Here is a 23,139-nt window from a genome sequence, read left to right on the forward strand (position 1 = left end):
CGGGGGAGCTTGAAAAGGAAGGAAAAGGAAGCAGGAATGGTCACGGATGATTGTTCAGCATATTAGCGGAGGGACGATACCATGGGAAACGGGATGTTTCCTGACGACACTACGGCTTGTAATGATTTTTTCTTTTGTTACTACCTTCATGATTGATGACTGAATAAACAGATAAATATAGTTATATGAATGACTCTGAACAGCAAACCTGGGGGTGTCGAGATGAGCGCCGGCTTCCACTCGGTGATTGCCAGTGTCTCGTTGTCCCCTTTCCCAACAAAGCCTAAGGTTGGCCTGCGGAGAGACCTGAAGAGATTCCTTTTCACCTTGTTAACGCTATTCTCCGAGATGTCGCATTGCTTCCTCCATCGGGTCTTATTGGCTGATTAAGCAAACGAACTCCGAATCTGTCGAGCCGAGACACTGACGGCTAACTTAACTGTCGGACTTCGGTAGGCCAAGAAAAGAAACACAAAACAGATGCCGATCGCACAAGATTTCTTTCAACGCCTGTGGCCAGAAAGATCGAAAACCTTCTCATTTATTCTTACACTAGTGTTGCAGAAAGCGACATTGTACTCGTGCACGCGAGGTCAAAACTTGGTTTCAAACTGTCCAATGGTGGATTCTCGTGGACCTGAGCGAAATCAGGCCTTGGCGACCGTGTTCTGGATCGTTCTTGGCATCCCGCGAGTCGACGAATGCAGCAAGGTTCTCTCGATGTTCCCCAGAGTGCTGGAGCAAATTCTCCATCCGAACCCCGATCCTCCCGCGCCCAGGACCTTTCGAATTTGCCGGTCGATTCAGCGTTGTGATGTACGATTTGACGAGGCTGCGACAACATTGCCACCATCAACCTTCCTCGCTACAGGCAGGCCGCGGTCATTGAATTCTCTTTCTGTTGCCTGGCTCGAACTGGGCCGATTGATCTGAGCATCGTACGGCATCGTCACAGCAGCAGTAGCAGCCGGTACAGCAGGTCAGCAACATGGGCAATTGTGGATCGGCCGGGATCTGGACGCGAGAAACTTGTTGCTGACGTCGAGCTCGCCCAGTACTTATCCACCTTGCCAACAACATCAAAGCCGTGGTCATCGTCCGAGTTCATCCTACGCAGCAGAAAGACCTTCATTACGACGACGGTCCCGTCCATGCAGGCGCGTCAGCACACCGAGCAACACACTCGCTAGATATACCACACGAAGTCGGGTGCACCACCCTTTTTAAAAACACAACCGATCGGATTCTTTCGTTGAGGGTGCGCCGAAAGAATATGCGGGCGCTGCGGTCCCCGCCAGGCCGCGCGTTGTAGTCTTTTAAATGAAGATGAGGATAGCAATCCGAGAGCAGCTCGCAGCGGTCGTGGTCCTCGCGGTTGGGACCGCGTTGGCCATCGTTTCGATCCCAACATGGATATTTGTCAACGACTTTGTTATGGACGTCTCGCGCGATGCCCTGTCACTGACCGCTTCCCTCAAAGCCGCCAGGATTACTTCCGAGATCAAGCTGATCCAGACGATTTGCCAAACCATGTCGACGCGTTTGTTAGTACAGGATGCCTTTGCACAGTTCTACGCCAAACAAAGCTTCAACGCAACCGATGACGACGTATGGCAGGCGGCCAGGACAGACCTGGAGAGCGCGCTCGGCAGCACTGGCTTTCCCAGTCTGCTGCAGGCCCGGTTATACTCGCGCAACACGACCGGTGATCCGAAGGGCCTCCTCAGCATCACAGGCGTCGGTGCCACAGAGTCGGGCCGCATCTTGCTGCCGTACACAGCTCCCGATGGCTCGCCTGTCTATCTAGGGGATCCGGAATACGGGTATCCGCCATCCCTGTTTCCAAATGTTACTTACATCGACCTCGGCCGTCCCAATGATGCCGTGCCAACAACGGGTGCCTTTGCAGCCCTCGTATTCCCGGGCGTTTCTCTGGGGAACGGGAGCGAGAGGACGGGTGTTTTGCTTGGACCCCTGGTGGTCAACTCGACCTTTGCCCTGATCTCTCTCACCATTCCCGTTCGCCAAATTGGTAATTCGGCCTTCAACCTCGGCTACATGACGATTGTCGCCAACACAAGAACGCTGGTCGAAGCCCAGACCTCGGACGAAGGACTGGGCCGGACCGGGATGGTCCTGTTTGTCGGCTCGACAAACCCGTGGAATCATTTTAGCCCTGCGGCGAGCAACACGACATGGACCCCACCTCTAGACGAATTTGAGGATCAGAACGTGGAGTTCCTCCTCCCGCCCGTGGCTAAGTACGGCCAGACGGACCGACATAGCCAGCGAAGCTTTGACTCCGGCCACTACAACAAGCCGTTTCAGCTACACCAGTATCCGGCGGTGCTTCACGTCCTCACCAGCCAAATCTCGGATACGAACAACGCCACAAGCGACCTATCGACAACAAATGAGCAGGGCTACCGGGTTGCTGTGGGCGTGGCTCGACCGCAGACCCCGCTGGTGTCTTGGGCCATCGTTGTGGAGCAGGACGAGGCGGAAGCTTACGAGCCTATCGAGACGCTGAAGAAGATTTTGCTGGGGTGTGTATTTGGGACGCTCGGAGTAATTCTGTTGCTCGTTGTTCCGTTCGCGCATTGGAGTGTCATGCCCATCAGGCGTTTAAAGGAAGCTACCGAGGCATCCCAACTTCCTCCGGGCTATGAGGATGATGAGGACGACATTTATGACGAAGAGAATCCGAGTTCTGGTGGGACGGCGTCTGGATCAGGACCGTTGTCTGAGAAGGGCATGTTGGCCAGGATTCGCCGGAAGATTCGCAAGGCCCGAAAGGCGAGGCTGCGGCAGGCAATTGAGCCAAGCCGCCGACACTTCAAGATACCCGCCAAAGTCGAAGAGAAGAAGCATTTCATTACCGATGAACTGACCGAGCTCACCCACACCTTTAACGAGATGACGGAGGAGCTTCTACAACAATACACGTCCCTCGACCAGAAGGTGGCGGAACGGACTAGGGAGTTGGAGATCAGCAAGAAGGCGGCCGAAGCAGCGAATGAGAGCAAGACGCTCTTCATTGCAAACATTTCACACGAGCTGAAGACCCCACTTAACGGCATCATGGGCATGTGCGCGGTGTGCATGGAGGAGGAGGACGACTTGCAGCGGATAAAGCAGTCGCTCAAAACGGTCTACAAGTCGGGCGATCTTCTGCTCCACCTTCTCGAGGATCTGCTCAGCTTCTCAAAGAACCAGATCGGGCAGCAGGTCAGTCTTGAAGAACGCGAGTTCCGCCTGGGCGATGTACGGTCCCAGATATTGGCCATCTTTGACAAGCAGGTCCGGGAGAGCAAGATTTGCTTTACCGCCACGTTTGTATCCACGAGCGAAAGTGCCGACGCCAGCCCCAGCCCGGACATGCGAACTAGCATGGACAAGAGACTCCCGGCGTTGGGCCCACCGGGCGTGGGAAGGCTCAAGGACATGTGCGTGTGGGGCGACCAGCACCGCATCTTACAGGTCATTATCAACCTTGTTAGCAACAGCCTGAAGTTCACGCCCCCAGGCGGCAAGGTCAACCTGAGGATACGCTGCGTCGGTGAGGTGGAGCCATCAGGCGACGAGAGCAGGACGTCGTCCTTTTCCAAAGCAGGGTCAAATCGTCCAGGGCGCAGCCGACACCGGGTGGGATCCGGATCGACGAATTCGGCAACCTCCAACAAGGCGGGTCATGGGCCGATTTCGCCGGTCAAGGGCGGGACCGCTCTCTCCATCAACCCCGTGGATCCGAGGGCTACCCCGCACGTTCAGGTCAGGGAACGCTCACCGACACCTCCACCGCCGGGTGCACGGACGTATCTCTTCGAGTTCGAGGTGGAGGATACGGGACCGGGCATCCCAGAGCACATGCAGCAGAAGATCTTTGAGCCGTTCGTCCAGGGCGATCTTGGGCTAAGCAAAAAGTATGGCGGCACGGGTCTCGGTTTGAGCATTTGCTCTCAGCTGGCCACTCTCATGGGAGGCAACATCTCGCTCAAGAGTACGCCGGGCGTGGGGACGACCTTCACGATGCAGATTCCTCTCAAGTATATCAAGGACCGGTGAGTTGGCTCAGCGAATCCCGCTTTTTTAAAGACGTCTCGTCTGTTTGGAAGCAGTAGCTAACCCGGAGGGCTCCTTAGCACGTCGAGCACGGCCTCCAGCAGCCTGGCATCTCGACCGCCAAGTGTAGGCTCGGCAACAGAGGGCGACAACGCGCGAAACCCGGTCTCGAGGACTTCGGTAGACCTCCAATCACATCAGACACCTCCGGCCACCGTCCTCGACCAGCAACCGCGCCTCGTCGGCCTCAGCCAGCCATTTTTTGCTACCACACCCAACCGACCACTGAGCAAGGAGGATCAAATGGCTGCCATCGACCGGGCCATGGCGAACAAGAACGGCCAGGGAAAGTTGCGCGTTCTGGTGGCGGACGACAACTCGACCAACATCGAAGTTGTCAGCCGGCTGCTGAAGCTGGAAGACGTTTACGATGTCACCATTGCCAAGGACGGGCAGGAGGCGTACGACCTTGTCAAGGCCAACATGGAGAAGAATCAACAGTTTGATGTCATCTTCATGGACGTGCAAATGCCGAACCTCGATGGCCTACAGTCGACGCGGTTAATCCGCAAGATGGGCTACTCGGCGCCCATTGTGGCGCTGACGGCGTTCTCGGAGGAGAGCAATGTCAGGGAGTGCATGGAGTCGGGGATGAATGAGTTTCTGAGTAAACCGATCCGGAGGCCGGCGTTGAAGCAGGTGCTGGCCAAGTTTGCGACGATCCCGGAGGAGCCCGAGACGACGTCGAGCGTGACGCGGAGGACGACACCTGATAAGACGACGCCTGCGGCGACGCCCGACCGGGAGGAGACCAAAGCCCCCGTCACGGATGGAGGGGAATACTTTGCGATGACTAACGGTGTGCACTCGAGGCCTGCAAGTCCTGATGAAGAGGCGCGATAACAAATAACGGCTTGGGTCCTACCGAGAACCCCCTTTGAATGCCACGAGTCGTGTCACCTGCTCGACCGCCTGTCGGTGCAAAGGCTGATCATGTCTAAAGTAGCTCCACGCGCTCTCTCGGCCGGAGGTACCCCATTGTTCATTTTCATCCGTTCAAATCAGCGTTCTTTTTTTGTTGTCTGCATGCGGGTTTTGGCAGCTGGCTAGGCGTTGCGGAAGCGGATTCATAAAACGGCGCATAGAGGGTCTCATTCTCGGCGATCAACTTTTTTTCTCGGGGCTGGAAGCGATGGAGACGGGCGTTGAAACAGTGTTTGACAAATCCGAGTGAAGATGGGAATGTTTGTTTTCTTCTTCTTTTTTTTTTGGTTTATTTGACTTTGTATTGTACATAAAACCATTTGTAGAGTCTGCAACATAATCTTGAGATCTCCGGATATTTAAGTACAGTACGACGTGGAAGGGCTTAATCGAGGGTATTTGGGGAGACTTTGTATGCCGTCTACGGTCTCATTTAGGGTGCTTACATGGAGTTCATTGGCCAGCCTCGACGTCCGGGTTTATAAGACTCCGCTCTTTATTCTGGTTGCCGAGCCCACCTTCCGGCCCCCGCACGGCCTCCGCTCGGGGGTTCGGGACGGGCAGAGTGGAGATTGACATCAGGGCAGTGCCGGGCCTGCCTGGTGTGTGTAACAGCTTGATGAGATAAGGAAACAACAGGTGAAGTCGTGTCCAATTCAACACACTCTTCTCACTGCCACTGATGCTTCCCTCCCTGCGTAGGACTCGGCCATCCGCAGCAGAGTTCGTCCTCGAAACAGCCATTGGTATGGTTGACAGAACCCCCCCTGAATCCAGTTTCCCAGGCAGCACAAAGGCATCCTTCCTCTCATCTCACACGCAGAAAATCGCACAGTACCGACCCCGCATCAACAACAGACTCGCAAAAGAAAATGCGCCTTCCCTACGTCGCCAACCCCCCACCGACGTCCTCCTCAGAAGAAGAAGCCATCGTGCAGCGCATCCAAGCCCGGCGCTCCCCGCGGCCCCTGCAGCCGCTCGACCTGACTCTGCTGCACTCGCCCCCCGTTGCTGATGGGTGGAATGCCTTCCTCGGCGCCGTGCGCACGCGGACGAGCTTGCCGGCGGACTTGAGAGAGATTGCGATATCGCGGGTCGCGGTGGTGAACCGCGCGTGGTATGAGTGGGCCCATCACGCGCCGCTGGCGGAGCAGGCTGGCGTGAGCAAGGAGGGGATGGAGGGGGTTGTTAGACGAGAGGGGGGGCTCGTGCTGGGAGAGGAGAGGGCGCCGCCGGCGGGGCTGACGGAGGAGCAGTGGGCTGTGGTTTGCTATACGGATGAGATGACGCGGAATGTGCAGGTGAGGGATGGGACGTTTGCTAGGTTGAGGGAGCTGTTTACGGAGAGGGAGATGGTGGAGATCACGGCAACGGTGGGTTCCTTTTTTACCTTATTCTGTCTTGCGGCGTTGAGACGGAGAGTATGTTGACCCCTGGGCTTCTTAGATTGCTTGCTACAACTGTGTGAGCCGCTTCTTGGTGGCGTTGGATGGTGAGTTTTATGACACCCGGCTTTGGCTAGCATTGCAGGACTAACAGGGAGGCAGTTGGTGAGAGGAACGGGCTCGGGCCTGATGCCGCGCATTAGGATAATCAGGATCGTCTCTTTTACGATTCTTCTCGGACCAAACATTAGATTATGGCGGCTTTATGGCTGGTTAGGATACAGAGGAATTTATCAGGAAGATGGCGTGGAGAGAATTTGTACAGACAACACGGAAAATGGGTAGGGATGAAATTCAGTAGAACATATGGAACAGAGACGTGAGGCAAGCCACGCAGGTAAAAGAATTATTGTGACTGGCGAAAAGGGGTAAAAAGGGGGTATCTCGTGTGACGTGACCAGAACTCCATCCGAACTCGTGCCCAGCACCGCCCATCCTGCTCTTCCAGATCCAAGAACGCCAGGCATGCCTTTGTGATACGCTCGAGTCATAAAATCACGTGGGTATAGAGGTATTCGTTGCGTCGTCAGTACTCGTGTTTCGTCAGAAAATGTCGTAGAAAAGGTAGTCGTCGGTGGTCAGGTTGCCGGAGAGAAAGCGAGGGACCGAACACACTCTTATGGCGACCGTGACATGGCCATTTCGATGCTCGCATGCCTTTTATGGAGCAAAGGGCTTCTCTGTAATTCCATCACAACCCCAGCCCAGCCTTTGCGATGGCTGCCCTCGAGGTTCTCTTGGTGACCGATCGTATTGACGGTTAGCCTCCGCAATGGGGGCTTGGATTTTATGCCGTCGAGTAGGCCCTTCGGGAGCCCAATACGTTGAGATGTATGGAGCAAGTCTGGCGACTTCTCCAAATCTCGTGGCGCAGCGTCCTTCTTCGCCGCCGCCTCGGTTGCCGCGCCAGCAATGATGCCCATGTGCACTACTAGGAAGCGCATCCTGAGCAGGTCAAGGCGCCGCACCTTCTCCTCTAGTCTCGGCCGATGCACCGCCCATAGTATGCGCGAAGCGTTGCGCAGGCGGGGGTCGTCTTCTCCAACGAGCAGTGAATTCAACTCCTCGCGCAAGGCGTCTCCTCCCTTCTGAATATCGCGCAGGAGCCGGCCAAGGCGCAATTTATCCTCCAGCTGCTGAACCTTTGCGATATCGCGGTCATAGGATTCATTCTCGGCGATGGAGCTGTCAACGGCATCGAGGAAGGCGGAGACTTCGGTGGGCGCATCTAGGTATGCCGTTGCGTAACGGCCGGCGATCTGGACAAGAATCACGAGCGAGAGGAGAAATGCGGTGAGCGAGAGGACAAGGATCCACTGTCCGAACGACGAGTCGGTCATGGTAGAGAGACCAATGGACTTCTGCGTCAAGACATAATCCGTGAACTGTGACACAAGAGCGACACTGCTGGTTGAATAACACTTGAGCGCACATTTGGACGGTTTTGTGGGTTCAAATTGGCGCCGGAGGTTCGGATGCGGGCAGGAAGGTGATGACGGAACCAGCCCCCCGTAACCTGTTTGAACCCCACCAAACACCAGTGGTTCTTGAACATCAGAAAACCCCCCACTTGTTTTGACAGCCGCACCCCTTTGACGAGGAGTGACCGTTACGAGTAACTAGGAAGTAACTGCGATCACAGGTCAGACGGGACGCGGGTATTTGCCAGAACTTCGCGGAGGTTGTCCACGATAATGTTGTAAGACGAGTCCGCTTGTTGGTATTGGGGCTCCAACAACCTGGAAGGGATGCAACAATGGCAATGACTAGTTTTCGGAGAGTTGACAGTCAGCTGCTCACAACACTCACCGCCCGAGCTCCACATTCGGACTGTGTAGAACTTCGAAATTCTGCCCGCTTTGGTCGCTTTGCCGATCCAATCCACTTCACTCCACAATCCAGGAGAGCTTCAGGGAGAGCCACTTCAACTCCGGCATCCCGCTCCTCGTCCGCCCTCCCTTGCCGCGACACGCAAGCTGTCACCATGTTGTCAGGCATCCTCATCTTCAACCAAAAGGGCGAGAATCTGATTTTTCGGGCGTTCCGGAACGACTGCCGCCCGCGCCTCGCCGATGTGTTCCGCATCCAGGTCATCAGTAACGCCCAGGTGCGCTCGCCCATCCTGACGCTCGGCAGCACCACCTTCAGCCATGTCAAGCACGAAAACATCTACCTGGTGGCCATCACCAAGAGCAACGCCAATGCCGCCCTCGTCTTTGAGTTTCTCTATCGCCTGATCCAGCTCGGCCGCGGCTACTTTGGCAAGTTCGACGAGGAAGCTGTTAAGAACAACTTTGTCCTTGTCTACGAGCTCCTGGATGGTTGGTTGCGGCAAAGCCCTCCCTCATTTACCTCGCTGACCGTATGGCGATTGCAGAGATTATCGACTTTGGCTACCCGCAGAACACCGAGACGGACACGCTCAAGATGTACATCACGACCGAGGGCGTCAAGTCTGAGCGCGCCGTCGAAGAGTCGGCCAAGATCACAATGCAAGCGACAGGCGCCCTGTCATGGCGGAAGGCCGATGTCAAGTACCGCAAGAACGAGGCCTTTGTCGATGTCATCGAGGACGTGAACCTGCTCATGAGCGCCACGGGTGCCGTTCTGCGCGCCGATGTCACCGGCCAGATCATCATGCGCGCCTACCTCAGCGGCACCCCCGAGTGCAAATTCGGCCTGAACGACCGCCTCCTGCTCGATAACGACGGGCTTCTGAGCCTTCCCAGCGGCAACAGGATGGGCAGCAAGGCGACCAAGGCGGCCGCCGGCAGCGTCACGCTCGAGGACTGCCAGTTCCACCAGTGCGTGAAGCTCGGCAAATTCGATACCGACCGCATCATCAGTTTCGTGCCTCCAGACGGCGAGTTCGAGTTGATGCGCTACCGCGCCACCGAGAACGTCAACCTGCCCTTCAAGGTGCACGCCATCGTCAATGAGGTCGGCAAGACAAAGGTCGAGTACAGCATCGGCGTGCGCGCCAACTTCGGCTCGAAGCTCTTCGCCACCAACGTTGTCGTCCGCATCCCCACGCCGCTCAACACTGCTAGGATCACGGAGCGCTGCACTCAGGGCAAGGCCAAGTATGAGCCGTCCGAGAACAACATTGTGTGGAAGATTGGCCGCTTCACCGGCCAGAGCGAATATGTCTTGAGCGCAGAGGCCGAGCTGACGGCCATGACGAACAAAAAGGCCTGGAGCCGCCCGCCGCTGAGCTTGAACTTCAGTTTGCTCATGTTCACCAGCTCGGGCCTACTGGTCAGGTATCTCAAGGTCTTTGAGAAGAGCAATTACTCGAGCGTCAAGTGGGTGCGCTACATGACGAGGGCGGGGAGTTACGAGATTAGGTTTGTCATTTCACAGTTCTGCCACCAACTCCTCCGCCTTCCGCCGGCTAACCCGGAAACCAGGTTCTGACTCGATGCATGCTTTTATTGTTTCCTTGCACTGCATCAGATGTGTCTGTCTACCTTGCATAGCACTGGCGTTGGGCGTTTTTGGATGTTGTATAGGCACAGGTATACCACCGACAGCCCGCGAATGGTTGTCCATCTCGGTTTAACCAACATTGTGGGGCGAGCCCTTGTTGTGTCCAGCCTGGTGTTCTCTGCTGCCGTCGTGTCTTGCGGCAATTCTATCCACCTCTCAGTCGCCGAGCAATGCTCACGGAGTTGATACCGCCGCAGCTGTCTTCAGCCACCGAACATTCGCGAGTGCTTCGACCCCTCACTGCCAGCAACCAAGTGCATGTAGCTGTTGATTCCGTTCCCCAACACCGGCAGCATGACTTGCATGTGTTGGCTCCGGGCCGCGCTCGGGTTGCCACCGAGTGGTCGCAACCGAACACTGCCTGCTCTTGGCAGTGGACTTTGGTGAAATGTCTGTCGGTGACGATGTCTGAACGCTTGCATCAACCCATGCGTTCCCCGCAGCTGAACGCGTTGGAGGTCCCGTCTCTGCAACATCCCTTGGAGATTAGGAGGCAAAAGAATTTAGGGCATGCTGCGAGGCGCCGGATGAGTCAAGGGGCATAAAGTTCGTCATGCCTGCCGCCGGTCGTCCTGTTTGGTTTCTACCCAACATTTGAATTGGGTAATCCCCAACCAGTCTCAGCCGTTTGGTATGTGCGGTTGGACCAGTGGAGTTTCTCCAGGGCCAGTTTCCACTGACATGAGCATACAGCGTTTCAACCACAAAGTCACCGAGGTACTTCACGCAACACCATGCGCTTCACGATCCCGGCTCTCCTTGTCGTGTCCGCAACAGCTTGCCTAGCGGACATGATGAGGGTCATTACCGTCTGCCCTTCGGAGGGCCTGGGGCGCTGTGACAGCAGCCGCGGCACGTTCCCGACATGCTGTGGCCACTATCCCGTCGATGCCAACGAAGGGCGCAGAGGTACTGGCGTCCCGGGCATGGTCGAGTTCTGCGTCGACTGGGGCAACCGGCGAGGCCACTTCCGATTCTCGCACCAGTCTTTTAAGCGATGCATGTGCATGGCCAGCGAACAAAACATGAACTTGCCTCTCATCTGTCCCACGAATGGGTCGTGTATCGTGTCAGATTGGGAGGAGATTCCCTGTTCTTGGAGGGAGGTACCGGCGGAACCTGAGGCGATTGTGTCGGCGACGGAGGAGGAGGCTGCTCCTGTTGAGACTGGTAACCATTAAGTGGGCTTTTATGTGTCGGTGTGGAGGTTTTACGCGCGGCCTTGAAAATCTGAGAGGTGGAAAAGTTGGCGAAGGACAGGAAACGATGGGAAGGGGGTTTGGGAGGCCGGGTGGAAAGGGGGGTGGTGGGGGGGGGGGTTGGGGTTTGCTGTGTTATTAAAATCTCGCGCCACCGTTCCCAGCGTGCGGACCACCACATCAGTGATTTTCAAATTGTAGGAGAGGGTATCTTGATTAATTATAGTTATCCTGCAAGGCAACTGTTGGGCTGCTGCAGTGCCACTGCAGGGTGCTGACCACCGTGCACATGGACAGTGGTTGCCAGACAGCAGCAATTGAGAGGCCGCGTTATCCTCGAGCAAAACCAGCGAGCAATCTGAAGGACTGTACTGCCTACTGAATAATAGAACCGACCTACCTAACCTACTCGAGTAGCAGTCATACCTTCCCAATCAAAAAGCTCAAGCGAGAAATCCACTACTAGTACCGTCAAGCCCCTACCTACTTCGAAGAAACCTCCTTAAACCAACCCTCCAAAACCAGCGCTCCGCCCTTTAGATTCCCAATCCTAATCCCAACATCCTCAGGCAAAATCCCACACTTCACAGAGCCCGTCATCCCCTCCTCCTCCTTCTGACCATGCCGCGGGTCATCACTCGCCTCGATCTCCCTCGGCTGCAGCCAAGCCTATATACCCAAGGCGGCGGCACAGCCATCTCAACCGCGTCCGCTACAGCAGCAGCAGAGGGCCGCACCTCAGGCACGACCAGCGGGCCGGCGCGCATCACAGTACCGATCCGCCGCAGCGCCGGCGGGAGGAGACCGCCCGTATACACATGCAGCGGCACGAGCGGGCCGACGACGGCGCTGTGAATGTCAAAGTGCTTGAGCAGGGCCGCGGTGCGCGACGTGTTGTTCGGCGGGCGTGGCGTCGGCGGGGAGGAAGAAGAGCGTCAGCGTTGGGTAGGTGGTTGTTGTTGTCGTCCCTTGGAAGATAGCGCCTGGCGCGGGCTGGATGATGGCGTCGGTGGGGATCTTGGTGTCCAGGACGAGGAGTTCGGTGTACATCTTTCTTACGGTGCCGGTGCCGGCGCCGCTGTCGGTGAAGTAGGTGACAAGTCCATCGAATGCGGCGTCACCGTCGCCTACCTTGTAGGGGAAGCGGTAGTCTGTGAGGTTTGGGTCGTTGGCGGAGGAGCGGTCCGGGCAGAGCAGCGGTTGGTTCTTGCGCGGTGGCGCAGCTACCTCGAGGCCGACGCCAAAGGCGACGAGGGCAAAGGGCCGGCCCAGAACCGTTGGGAAGGCCAGGTCCGCGTAGTCGGCTGGAGTCGATGTCGTACTGCTGAGCGCGGCGGCCAGCATAGCGAAGAAAGCCGTTGTGAAGGCTGTGTCAGCCGCTAGCTTCGCCGTGAGGGCTGAGATGCGCGACGAGTTGCCGCCAGCTGAGACCGCGGCCTGGGGGTCCGATGGTAGCGATCCCGCCACCGTGACAACTGGCGCCTCGCCATCGGGCATGAGACCAGTTCGGCCAGGAACGCGCCGTCGGGCGAGTACGTCTTGAGGGAGTATTCCGCAAAGTCGATAATAACCCAATCCCAGGGTTCTCCCAGTCCGACGCCGGGCTGACCGACCCGCCATCAGCGGGGGCGGCCGTGACCAGCGGCCAAACGTTGAGGCGCGCCTCCTGGTTGATGCGCAGCGGCAGCTGGAAGAACTGGCACGCCCCCGGCGGATCCACGGCCACGACCGTGTCGGCAACGGGGGGCGATGTCCCAGGCAGCCAACCACGCGATAGCGCTGGGGACACGCACGGGTACAGCGGCGCCTGTTTGCCGTCACTCGCGTTTTGGCGGGTCCACGCACGTTACCACCTGCCCGAACTTGTCGACGATGGTCAGCTTGATGAAGCGCGCCCGGCCGTGCACGACGGGCTTGAACGGGCTGAAGGTCGTGCAGTGCGGGCCCACGGGCACCGTCGATCCGTACGGCGTCAGGCTGTCGGCGCCTGCTGCCCCAATGGCGAGCAGGTCGGCTTCGGTGACGCCGCAGGCCGCCTGACTCAGTCTGCTGTGCGCTTGGGGCTGCTGTCCACGTCCGGCTGCCACGGCAGCGCTGATGTGCGTGCCGTGCATGAGCGTCAAGAGGTGGTCGCTGAGCCCGTCGAGCGTGGCCGAGAAGAAGGACAAATTGATGGCGTTGCGCAGCAGGGCTTGCACGGCAGCCGGATCTGCGAAGTGGTCTTCCTGGTCAGGGAAGGCGGCGGTAATGAGGTTACGGGGGAACCATTCCACTCAATTCCAGTCGACATTGATGCACTGCAACACCTGGTGCAAGAGCCGCGCCGTGATTGTCAGGCCACGGCGAAGCCACAGTCGCGAAGAGAACCGTCGGGTCGGCTGCCCGCGCAAAGGGCTGAGCGCGGCCTTGCTGGACCGTCACGCCTGGACACATGACGCCAGACGACAGCAGTTTCTTGAGCGAGGCGATGGCGCCGCTGATGTTATGGGATACGTCGTAGGCTACAAGCTCTCCGATACGGATCTTGATAGCCTTCACGGCGGTGACGCCAGCTGATGCGATGTAGGCGGCGCCGCTGCTGCACTTCCACCACTCGTACCATGGCTCCTCGCGCAACCGAGCCATCTCGCATCGGGCGGCATCGAAGGTGCCTTGGGCGTTGTTGAGCAGAGCGAGCTGAGGTGCGCTTGCCCTCATGGTGTCATGCGTGGCCGCTGCGAGAACCGCTGGCCGCGAGGTCGATGTTTACGGCATGGACGCGTCATCGTTGGCCAAGTGCCAGACAAAACCCCCGGGGAAGTGCTGGAAGTCGTTGGCGGTCCTCGAGTCCTCCGCCTTGAGCTGGGACGTTACGTCGTCATCGCCAAGAATCAGGGACTCCAACGCGGCAAGCAGTGTCACCATATCGTCGACATTGGCCGTCTCCTGGTTCGCCACTCGAAAGTACGCCAGCAAAGCGTCGACGGCGCCGTTCCCCAGGGCGACGGGGTGAGCTGTTCTCACCTGATTTTGAAGGTCTACGCTTGGTATTGGCACCCTGGGGTCCGTCCTGCCAATGTACTTCACGCCGTTTAGTACGCCGTGGCAGATGATGCGGTTTGCGTTGGCCGAGTCTGGCGTGGCGCTCAGGAAATCGGCCCTCCGCGTCCCCTTCAAAAGGATGAGGTCCCTGGTGGAGGAGGCTTCTTCTCGGCGAGCGTCAGCGCCATGGCCGACAAGACGTCCCCGTTGGTTGTCTTGGTCACAAGCTTCGCATCAAGACCGGCCCCCGCGAGTGGGTCCTCGCTAGGGTCGGCGTGGAAACCGACAACGAAGTAGCTGAAGATGCCGCCGTTCCCACCCAGTCTGTCGTGGCGATGCCCATATCGTCCAAGACGCTGAAGACGCTCGTGTTGTGCGGCTGATAGTCGGCGAAGAGATCGTTGGTATTCTCCATCGCCGTTAGGAGTATGCGGTACGAAGCTGCCTCGTCCTTGGTGGGCGGTTTGTAGTCCCCGAACTCCGCCCTCAAGCACATGAACGTCTCATTCTGCTGCTCGTCGGGCAGGTTGTCATCGACGAAAACAGACATGAGGTTCTACGACGTTTGTGATTCCGCCGAAGCGGTTGTCCTTCGCCAGATCGTCTGCATCATTGAGGTTGCGGACCTGGTTGCTCTCGCGCACGTACATCGTCGGCGTGAGATCGTAGTTGCCGCTATTGTCCTTGCTATTCTTTGAGAATACTTGATCGTCAAATCTGGCCCTTGGATAATGGATGGTGATCCATCGATGGGGGACAGGGCGGAAATGTGGAGGGCTCAGTTTTGCATACTTTCGGATTGCTTGGAGAGGATTCGCCAACCTCGGTCAGAGAGGGATCAACTTGGTTGCCGTTTGGCGCACCAAAGTCGGCTCGAGCCCTGGCCACATCATGGTCTGGTTCGGCTGATTCAGTGGACGAAATGGCCGTCCGCTAACCCCGCGGGAGACACCAGGAGATGTAGACACCACGGCGATCTAGCCTCCCGGCAAAGCGCGTGTTTCAAGCTGGCCTTCAACGCATCCTCGGTGAGGTTCAGCTGCTCCAGGGCATCGTGTTTGATAAGGCCGTCTTGATGCCAGAGTTTGGAATAGTCGGGCTGCACCAGGGGGGCAATCCGGCAACCGCTGTTTTCGAAGTCATCGTTCACGACGAAGGCCTGGACAGCTATTGGTACGCAGACATAACTGTGACGTACGCCGGACATCTTGAAGCTATCGTGGGTAAGGCCTTGAGACCATGAGTGTCTTCACGGGCTCAATCTCCCATCCGGACTGAAGTTGAAGGCATTGACGCCTTGCACTTGAGGAAAGGGACCGCCTCCCTCAGGAGGATGGCCCGAAGGCCGATGTCTCGGTACGCGTGAGGGCCTCGACATTGCCGATTCGGCTAGCCGCCAAGGGGCCTAGACGTCGTGGCCGAGTCTGGCCCGACTCTGACAAGGAGCCGAGATCTGCTGCATGCCTAATGCGGGGTCCACTGGACGGCAGAAATGCAGTCAGCACCAAGACGCTCCCTTTGACACTACTTCCATTCGTCACCAAAGAAAGACGAATGCAATATCCGCACTACTCCAAGCGTTACAACGTCGTCGACTGTATTGATGCAATACGACGCCGAGAACCGCTTCCAGCAATGGAGCTTGTTTCCATGAAGTCCCGGTACTCACGGGGACTGAAGCTCCCCAGAACTCCTCTGAGTCAGGAGTTAGCACTGGCCCACCGAGGATTGATGAAGATGTCCCGCCGTCTTACCTAGCAAGGCGCCCAAATCTTGCAACATCTGCCTCCTATAGAGACGGACTCTCACGATGCTGCGAACGCCGGCAAAAGGCCTTCGCTCGAAGACCCTCGCCCTCTCCACTAAGAGCACACCCCTCGAAGAGGATGTTCCCCAGGCAGGCGAGGTCAAGCTCTACTCGTTCAACTCACCAGCGCTATACACTGGCTCGTAAACTGTCACAACATACCAGACGCTGGAGATAGATAGCTCCAAAGCGGTGGAACTCCAAGCCGTGAAGCCTTTTACCGGTACAGGCCCGAGGTTGGTTCTCAATCCTAGCGAGATCCAGAGCAAATACCCAGCGACAGGCCACTCGGAATGTCTACAACACGCTCCCACATGTCGCCTTCAAGGACCCGCACATGCCATGGGAAAGAAAGATCGAGATCGGTACAGAGAAGCCTGGCGACTTCGCCGGGCTCCCCTGGGTGGCCGTCCTGAGCTTCACCCAGGACGAACTCCGGCTCGACCCACTGTCTGGAAGCAGACGCCGAACCTGGCCATCTCGCTGACCGTGGCCGAGCTCAACACGGCGGATGGAGTTGCTAATCCACTGGGAAGTCTTGAAGGAATAGACCCCGCGGACAGACTAAACGCCATCCTTGTCCCGCGCGACCTCTTCAAGGGCATCTTCTGCGACTACGCAGAGGATGCCAAAGGGAGTATGTTGCCCCAATGGAACAGCTCTGCCAGTGTCGATCGCTTCTTCCTCCTCGCCGCACGTCCAGCAGGCCAACCTGAGCAGGACAGTGAGCGGCGGCGCCGCCGACAACGCCGCCAGCGGTTTCGGCGTCGTCGTGGGCCACCGCATCGCACCGTACCAAGATCACGCAGCCGACGGCTGTCGTCTCGCATCTCGTGTCGCTCGAGGGCCTGAGCTCCACGGCCATCGCTGTTACGGCTCAGCACGTCGCCTTGGTGTTGTTGTACTCGTGGACCTGGATGGCGCTACCGGGAGGTCAAGGCATCGCTTGGGCGATGCGCGAGCTCGCGCACAACATCTTGCTGCTGAGGCCGATCCAGTTGGTGAAGCAGCCGCCGATGGAGCCGCTGGACCTGGCGGAGAAGTGGCTGCGCCAGAGGGCCGAAGACGGCTACGTACTCTGCCGCCATGTGCTGCCGACGGGGGAGGAGACGACGGGGCTCCTCAGGGGGTTTCTCTCTCCCACTGGCCCACAGCTACTACGAACAAAGTCCCGCTTTTCGCTCTTCGGAACCGACCTGCAGGCCATGGACCAGTTCACAGGATTCATGAACGTCTCACTAAACTCGGCCTGGGAGCTTGGTGGGAGTATCGCGCGTGCCGACCGGGTCGTCTCGGCGAATTTTCTCCGCCTGCGCGGCCACATCCATCTCGAAGCCATAAAAGCCGCGCAGGCCGCCATGCTGACGAACGTGCACGTTACAAGGCACAAGCTAGCCGCGAACTTCTCCGCCATCCTCCAGACGGCGAGGTAGGCACCTGGCCAGGCCGACAAGACGACGGGGGAATGCATCGTTGCGTTGGACGCAAGGGTCGACGCTGCTGAACAAGCGTGCCACGGCGAGTACGCGCGGGGACGAGATGCGCAACCGGTACAAAGCCGCACTCGCGGACAGCGCCAAAAAGGCGGCAGCGTCCACAGACGGGCCCAGCATCTTCACCGACGGGGCGTCGGCGGCCTACCCTGCCTGGCAGCACGTGTTGACTTGGATTGTCGACAAGCTGAATCTCGTGGGCATCCCGTCGCATTACCTGATTTCAGATCAGAATGTGTTGCCCTCCGAGGCGTTCCGCACCTTTTACGTCGACCAGGACGCCGTCGAGGCGCTGACTGACGGCGCGCTGAGCCTCGGAAACCACTCCGAGGCGGATGACGACGGCATCCGCCGCGAGATCAGGGCCAAAGTCAACGCGTATCTGGGAAATCTGATGTCGCCGGCACCGGGCTCAACCGAGAGGTGCTACCCTCGCGTGCCGACCTGGGGTTTCGTGATACGCAACCATTTGGTGCAGGCCTACCCGGACCCTAGGGTTGAGATCCCCTTCGTCGAGGGAACAGACATGGGGCGCACTCAGGTCTTGTCCATGGAGCAGCCCGCGTCGGACATCCTCGTCTATCTCTTGGACCGGCGGCCTAACGAAGGGCAGGTGCTCAGCGTGACAGTGTCGCAACCGGCGCAGCAGCCAAGCTGAAGCGCCCGCCAGTCGGCAGGACGCCGCCGCCTGCGAAGTCGAGTGCTAGCACGGCACTCGAGCTGCTGCAGTTTAGGAGTTGCACTGCAGTAGGATCTGAGTTCGAATACTGCATCTGGTGTTATTTGGTGACGTATGGAAGGAGGTGCCGAGAAGTGTCGTCTTGAGTGGGGTGCTGCCGACCCCGCTTTGAAGCGCGCCGTGATCCGTGAGCGTGTTTCAGCGGCCCTCCTTTCGAGTTCGGTGCAGTCATCCCGGTCGGTCATGGATGCTTTGGCTTCTCCTCACCAACCAGCTCAGCAGGCTGACCCGTGCCCAACGATAGCAGCAAGGTGTTTCGTTGGAACATCTGTCTGTCCTCGATGCTACACGGTACACCATGGAGGTCTCGATGCCGAGGATGGCCGTCGGAGAACGGCGGTTATTTACCGGTGATCCCCGGCCGTACCCTGAAGAACTTTGGGAAGGATCTCCAGCCTGAGCAGCTCAAGTTTTCGCTTCACACTCTGCGCATCGCCAAGAGGATTTCTCGCCAGTTTCTCCGTGGTTGTTAAGAGAAGGCCATGCCTTGCTGCCGATGCGAGGACTGCAGTGAGGACTATCAGTTCACACAGTCGCACGCCCGACCCGGTCGCGCCCCGGGTCTCCACTCCGACTACCGTAGCGTCCATGTATCAAGTGCGCTCCTACTTCCTCAACGTCAGTGCCGGCGATGCCGCCGTGGACCTCCTGGTCGATGTCAGCGATCCGCAAAACGGAACAGTGAAGGGCTCCATCGTAGGCGCCGTCCTTATCGATGGCGGTGAGTCGCATTACGCCAAGTGTCAAGGCCGTCCTGGCCAAGATCGAGCAGGAATTCGGCAAAGGAAAGTCCTACTCACCTCGGTCATCATCACACATTGAGACAAGGACCATTACGGGGCCACCTTCATCTTCATCAAAGAATATGCAATCGATCAAGGCAACAACAAGCGCACGGTACAGTACTTCGATTATGGCAAGGACGACAATGGTAACCGCCGCGGCGCCCAAGACCACTATGTACTGCCCTACAATGCCGGACAAGGATGAGAAAAGCATCACGAACTCGCCTTTCGCGTTCAACGAGGAGGGAAACAAGATGAAGGTGTCATTTAAAGACATCGTCAGCGACATATGCAAGTTGGCCAGGGGTAAGCCGGCCATCGGCCCACGACCTATTCACAGGGAGGACGTTTGACAACGCAACGAACGTAGAGCTTACAACCATGACGCTGACTACTTCTACAACAACCACCCGACGCTCATGGGCAGTAAGGCCACTGGGCCGTCCACGTTCCTCTGTCTCGGTGTCGACGATGTATTCGCAGGGCCGGAGCCCGATTTGCTGACGGCCACCCACCAGCGCAAGGGCCATCCGGACGACAGTGTGCAAAGGCAGAACAAAACGAACATCAGCACGGTGCCCAACGCCTGGTCGCTCATGGCGCTTCTGGTGTGGCCCGGGGCGAGAGAAGACGGGACGAGGAAAATCTCTCTCTCTACAGGCGGCGATGCAGAAGATGACCGGGAGGCGCGCTTGATTCACTGGCTCGGCAATAATACGACCTTTCCACTGTCAAGGCCGGACATCTTGGCTTCATGTATACCACGTCGTCGAATTGGCACGACGTCACCATCTGACAGTGGATCTTCTCCGCCGGGCCGGACCACAACCACCCTTGTAAGTACAAGATGCGCCCGGGTGGTTCTCTGCGTGCTTTCTGACATGCCAATCTTAGCGTGGAAGACGCTTGGTTATCTCTTCGCCAAGTATCTGCGTGACCTCAAAGATGCCGTCAACAACGATTCGAACCGCTGCTGCCCATGAGACCGCCCTTATGGATGGCCAAGGCCTCCGCGGACGTTGGACAGCTCGCCGAGTTTCTAACAGGGCAGGGCGGAGGAGCCTACATTAAAACACTTGCCTCTATGTTCCCGGAAGCGGGAAAGTGGTTCAACGACGTACTAGAGGGTCAGGTCGACAAAGGCTACGGTTCCAAGCATGAAATGTCGGACGTGCAGTTCAGTCTGAAAGATACCCTGGAGAAGTATTGGGGGCAACTAGGTTCGCCAGCCATCTCAGATGGGTCCAGAGACCAATGGCCCGCCGGGGTAGGCTACATCTTGGTGTTGTCGAATCATGTCGGGAAAGACGACGAGCGAGGGAAGCTACAAAAGTTGAGCGTGGGAAATAAAAAGGAATAGCGAGCGAAAATTGACAAGGCTGAGATCGATAACGACGCAGAATGGTACCCGAAAGATGACCGGGGCCGCAGGTTTCTGAAAGCAACCAAAAACAAGTCTGTGGCGTCCCCAATGGAGGTGAACTCCGAGGTGAAGGTAAATAAAGGAAGGCTTGTGATCAGCGCAATAAAGAATGACCGCCCAAGAAGAGCGAGAAGGAGGAGTCCAAGACGACGGCTGTGCGATCCAAGACGCAGCAGGTTCTCGGGAACACTACTAGCGACGGCACCACGTTGGAGAAATGGATGCTGGACTGGTACACCACATGTCTTCAGGACTTTCCAACCGAATCACGAGGGCAATTCCTGGACGTTCGAGGACAGCATGGCGCCCAAAGCTACGCTGTGGTCCCTGAATTGGCTGAACAAAAGCATCGGTGCGACATACGCCCGCCTCGACGGTTCGCTAGCCCACGATGGCTTGGCCACGATCGATAAGATTCTCTTCCGGATGGGACCGCTGCCGACGACCAAGCCCTCAAAAAAACTGGTCACTCTCCTTCTCCACGTCAAAGGGCGCCTTTGTCACCCAGTTTTCCAAAGAAGAAAAGCCAACATCGGGATGGGTACTACATTCGAGATGGGTGTCAGTCATCACATCCCAGGCCAGATCTTCAGCCTCGACACGAAGGACCCGAGCGTGACGCTCATCAAGGGTCCTCACACACTCGGTGACCTCTGGGACTTCCTTGGGTATACCGGACTCCCTCAATGGGTTTACAACTTGTTCGCCAAGGTGCCCCTAACGCTCGACCAAAGCGCACCCGCGCCCCGCAACCTCTTCATCTTCCAACCACAGACCATTAGGGTGGACTGCTATACGACTGCAGAGCCAAGTGCCTCTCGAGGACGACGGCAACAAGGGCTTGATAGATGTGGTGTCCCAGTGGCTCGGGAAGGCCACCACAGTCCATGGGGTTGTCGTGATCGGTACCAAGACCATGGCCGTTGTCCGCTTTGGTGCCGGAAACTCCATTCAGATCCCCAGCTCCATGTAAATCAAGGTTGCGCTTTCGTGGACCATCGCGAAAGCCTCGACAGACCCAGGCTTGGACAGCTGGCAGACGCTCGACTACGACCTCATTCTGGGTTTGCACGACGGAGGATGCGACATCATAATCCTACTGGCCGACGGTGTCGACTTCCACAATCTCCCGGCCTGGGTCGGCGACACTATCAAGGCCAAATCAGGCGGCGGAGAGAGTATAATACTCTTGGATCTCGAGAATGCACTCAAGGGCGCCATCAAACTTCTAGCGTCCGAAATCGTCCCGGCCGGCTCACCATCAACCTCAGCGTCGACGACAAAGTCACCGGCTTTTGGCTCGATATCGAGTTGCCGCTCAAGTTTGGTGGGCCAGACGGGGAAACAGCAGCGTTGGCAGCGTCCTTCATTTTGATACAAGGTTGTCTTCTCCTCCATCGTGAGCTCTGGGACCAGAAAATGGCGAAAAGCGCCAGCCCCGTCACCTCGGAGCCCGACGGTACCATCCCTCTGCAGCTCAGCCCTTTTCGCGAGGCGTTTCTCGAGCCGGTGGCTAGGACAGCCACAATTGACTACCTTTGACCTAGCAAACTTGCACCTGGGCAAGCTGAAGAAGAAGCTCTCGGTCCACATCAGCGCCGACGTGTCGCTGTGGAGCCCGCCCATGGCCGGCAAAGCCGTCATCCACGTCTGGTTTGTCGACTTTCACGGTGCACTTTGGCCGGCAGCGGAGCGGGCCGGGCCCGCTGACCATGGCCGAGTTCTGGGCGCTGCTGAAGCAGCAAGACAACTACAGCGATGGCGGCGACGCGCCCGCCGGGCGTGCTGCCGAGCTGCAGTCGGACGGCGGCGTGCTCTCTGTCACGGCCGAAACGCACGTACTTTCGGTGGTCGCCGGGGCGGTCGCGCAGGGCAGCGAGTTCAAGATGGATCTCAACGTGGATCAAGCCGAGGCGTGGCTCGTCGCGGGCCGTCGCTCGCGTTCGAGGCCTGTCGCTTTTTCCGCTGTCTCGTGCCTACAGCAACAGCGTCGAGAGGTGGCTACGGCGACCGGCCAGGCGCTGCCGTGGGGCGCTACTGTGCCGTGCAAGTCGCTGCAGATCCCGGCTGGACGGTCGCAGGCGCCGGTTTATGTGTCGTCTTTGCACGTCACGGTCAAGGGTGAGGACGGAAAGGAGACGAAGAGCCCCTTCGTGCTGGAGCCGATTGCGAAGCAGGTGCCTGTGGCGCTGTGGGAGTCTTGTGAGTTTCTTTTCTTGGCCTTCTCCTTGATTCCAACGATTTCTCAATTTTTGTGGCTAGGTTTAGGTATTCTTGTTGTTTCAGACATGCTAAACAGACTCATTGACAGATACCCCAGAGAAAGAGCCCCTCGTCGGCGGGTCTGACACGCTCCTGAACCCGTCGGCGGGCCGGAGGCCGGACCGTCCCGCATATCATGGGCGTCCGTGTCACGCCGCCGCCCACGCTCTCCCAAGACGGCATCCCGCCCTTCGAAATCCCCGAATTTGCCAAGGTGAACGTCAACGCCGGCGACCCGCGCGGTGATCCAATGCTTCCAGACAGTACGCTGCAGCTAGGCGACGAGGCCTTCCTGCCCCGGAACAGCCCGAAGGAAGGTGGCGAGGCCGCGAGGAGCAGGGAGGAGAGGATTGAAGAGATCACGGAGAGGTGGGCGGCCGCGGCGGCAAGGGCGAACAGAGATACGATCGTGAGGGATTATGGGACTCGG

General features: G+C 57.9%; 10 protein-coding genes across 10 annotated transcripts; 7 read left to right on the forward strand and 3 right to left on the reverse strand.

Annotated features, from left to right (window-relative positions):
- Positions 1-1,127: 1,127 nt before the first annotated feature.
- On the forward strand, positions 1,128-5,089 carry N657DRAFT_134867 (uncharacterized protein). Its single transcript, XM_062785900.1, has 2 exons — positions 1,128-4,061; positions 4,143-5,089. Exons 1-2 carry the CDS (start codon positions 1,321-1,323, stop codon positions 4,963-4,965), a joined length of 3,564 nt encoding a protein of 1,187 aa, XP_062644832.1. The 5' UTR covers positions 1,128-1,320; the 3' UTR covers positions 4,966-5,089.
- Positions 5,090-5,684: 595 nt separating this feature from the next.
- N657DRAFT_648439 (uncharacterized protein) lies at positions 5,685-6,874 on the forward strand. Its single transcript, XM_062793514.1, has 4 exons — positions 5,685-5,786; positions 5,875-6,419; positions 6,493-6,538; positions 6,594-6,874. Exons 1-4 carry the CDS (start codon positions 5,729-5,731, stop codon positions 6,632-6,634), a joined length of 690 nt encoding a protein of 229 aa, XP_062644833.1. The 5' UTR covers positions 5,685-5,728; the 3' UTR covers positions 6,635-6,874.
- Positions 6,671-8,260, reverse strand: N657DRAFT_648440 (uncharacterized protein). Its single transcript, XM_062793515.1, has one exon. The coding sequence runs from the start codon at positions 7,829-7,831 to the stop codon at positions 7,109-7,111; it is 723 nt and encodes a 240-aa protein (XP_062644834.1). The 5' UTR covers positions 7,832-8,260; the 3' UTR covers positions 6,671-7,108.
- A 215-nt stretch (positions 8,261-8,475) lies between these two features.
- On the forward strand, positions 8,476-9,908 carry N657DRAFT_636106 (clathrin adaptor, mu subunit; the record flags this gene model as incomplete). The annotated part of the gene is made up of 2 exons (XM_062791398.1): positions 8,476-8,812; positions 8,869-9,908. 2 exons carry the CDS (start codon positions 8,476-8,478, stop codon positions 9,906-9,908), a joined length of 1,377 nt encoding a protein of 458 aa, XP_062644835.1.
- Positions 9,909-10,554: 646 nt separating this feature from the next.
- N657DRAFT_134892 (uncharacterized protein) lies at positions 10,555-11,282 on the forward strand. The gene is made up of 2 exons (XM_062785901.1): positions 10,555-10,611; positions 10,674-11,282. The coding sequence occupies exon 2, from the start codon at positions 10,715-10,717 to the stop codon at positions 11,159-11,161; it is 447 nt and encodes a 148-aa protein (XP_062644836.1). The 5' UTR covers positions 10,555-10,611; positions 10,674-10,714; the 3' UTR covers positions 11,162-11,282.
- A 755-nt stretch (positions 11,283-12,037) lies between these two features.
- N657DRAFT_683178 (uncharacterized protein) lies at positions 12,038-13,876 on the reverse strand (the record flags this gene model as incomplete). Its single annotated transcript, XM_062796548.1, has 4 exons — positions 12,038-12,616; positions 12,789-12,986; positions 13,030-13,404; positions 13,478-13,876. 4 exons carry the CDS (start codon positions 13,874-13,876, stop codon positions 12,038-12,040), a joined length of 1,551 nt encoding a protein of 516 aa, XP_062644837.1.
- Positions 13,877-13,924: 48 nt separating this feature from the next.
- On the reverse strand, positions 13,925-14,750 carry N657DRAFT_683179 (uncharacterized protein; the record flags this gene model as incomplete). Its single annotated transcript, XM_062796549.1, has 2 exons — positions 13,925-14,348; positions 14,425-14,750. The coding sequence occupies 2 exons, from the start codon at positions 14,748-14,750 to the stop codon at positions 13,925-13,927; spliced, it is 750 nt and encodes a 249-aa protein (XP_062644838.1).
- Positions 14,751-16,010: 1,260 nt separating this feature from the next.
- Positions 16,011-18,158, forward strand: N657DRAFT_683180 (uncharacterized protein; the record flags this gene model as incomplete). The annotated part of the gene is made up of 5 exons (XM_062796550.1): positions 16,011-16,150; positions 16,272-16,410; positions 16,470-16,644; positions 16,764-17,436; positions 17,531-18,158. The coding sequence occupies 5 exons, from the start codon at positions 16,011-16,013 to the stop codon at positions 18,156-18,158; spliced, it is 1,755 nt and encodes a 584-aa protein (XP_062644839.1).
- Positions 18,159-19,207: 1,049 nt separating this feature from the next.
- On the forward strand, positions 19,208-20,295 carry N657DRAFT_135173 (uncharacterized protein). Its single transcript, XM_062785903.1, has 2 exons — positions 19,208-19,860; positions 19,919-20,295. Exons 1-2 carry the CDS (start codon positions 19,444-19,446, stop codon positions 20,093-20,095), a joined length of 594 nt encoding a protein of 197 aa, XP_062644840.1. The 5' UTR covers positions 19,208-19,443; the 3' UTR covers positions 20,096-20,295.
- N657DRAFT_135029 (uncharacterized protein) lies at positions 20,252-22,074 on the forward strand. The gene has a single exon (XM_062785902.1). It carries the CDS (start codon positions 20,496-20,498, stop codon positions 21,987-21,989), a length of 1,494 nt encoding a protein of 497 aa, XP_062644841.1. The 5' UTR covers positions 20,252-20,495; the 3' UTR covers positions 21,990-22,074.
- The last annotated feature ends 1,065 nt before the right edge of the window (positions 22,075-23,139 follow it).

This window comes from Parathielavia appendiculata (genome assembly GCF_033297405.1).
Source record: "Parathielavia appendiculata strain CBS 731.68 unplaced genomic scaffold N657scaffold_13, whole genome shotgun sequence".
NCBI classification, from domain to species: Eukaryota; Fungi; Ascomycota; class Sordariomycetes; order Sordariales; family Chaetomiaceae; genus Parathielavia; species Parathielavia appendiculata.

What these genes read in the sequence shown, in the direction of transcription:
- N657DRAFT_134867 (XM_062785900.1), top strand. Translation starts at nt 1,321, where the DNA reads ATGAAGATGAGGATAGCAATCCGAGAGCAGCTCGCAGCGGTCGTGGTC. An exon ending in CTCAAGTATATCAAGGACCG is followed by an intron (nt 4,062 to 4,142) that starts GTGAGTTGGCTC and finishes AGGGCTCCTTAG; the next exon opens with CACGTCGAGCACGGCCTCCA.
- N657DRAFT_648439 (XM_062793514.1), top strand. Translation starts at nt 5,729, where the DNA reads ATGCTTCCCTCCCTGCGTAGGACTCGGCCATCCGCAGCAGAGTTCGTC. An exon ending in TGGTGGAGATCACGGCAACG is followed by an intron (nt 6,420 to 6,492) that starts GTGGGTTCCTTT and finishes TGGGCTTCTTAG; the next exon opens with ATTGCTTGCTACAACTGTGT. An exon ending in CTTCTTGGTGGCGTTGGATG is followed by an intron (nt 6,539 to 6,593) that starts GTGAGTTTTATG and finishes ACAGGGAGGCAG; the next exon opens with TTGGTGAGAGGAACGGGCTC.
- N657DRAFT_648440 (XM_062793515.1), bottom strand. Translation starts at nt 7,831, where the DNA reads ATGACCGACTCGTCGTTCGGACAGTGGATCCTTGTCCTCTCGCTCACC.
- N657DRAFT_134892 (XM_062785901.1), top strand. Translation starts at nt 10,715, where the DNA reads ATGCGCTTCACGATCCCGGCTCTCCTTGTCGTGTCCGCAACAGCTTGC.
- N657DRAFT_135173 (XM_062785903.1), top strand. Translation starts at nt 19,444, where the DNA reads ATGGGCAGTAAGGCCACTGGGCCGTCCACGTTCCTCTGTCTCGGTGTC. An exon ending in GCCGGACCACAACCACCCTT is followed by an intron (nt 19,861 to 19,918) that starts GTAAGTACAAGA and finishes TGCCAATCTTAG; the next exon opens with CGTGGAAGACGCTTGGTTAT.
- N657DRAFT_135029 (XM_062785902.1), top strand. Translation starts at nt 20,496, where the DNA reads ATGGAGGTGAACTCCGAGGTGAAGGTAAATAAAGGAAGGCTTGTGATC.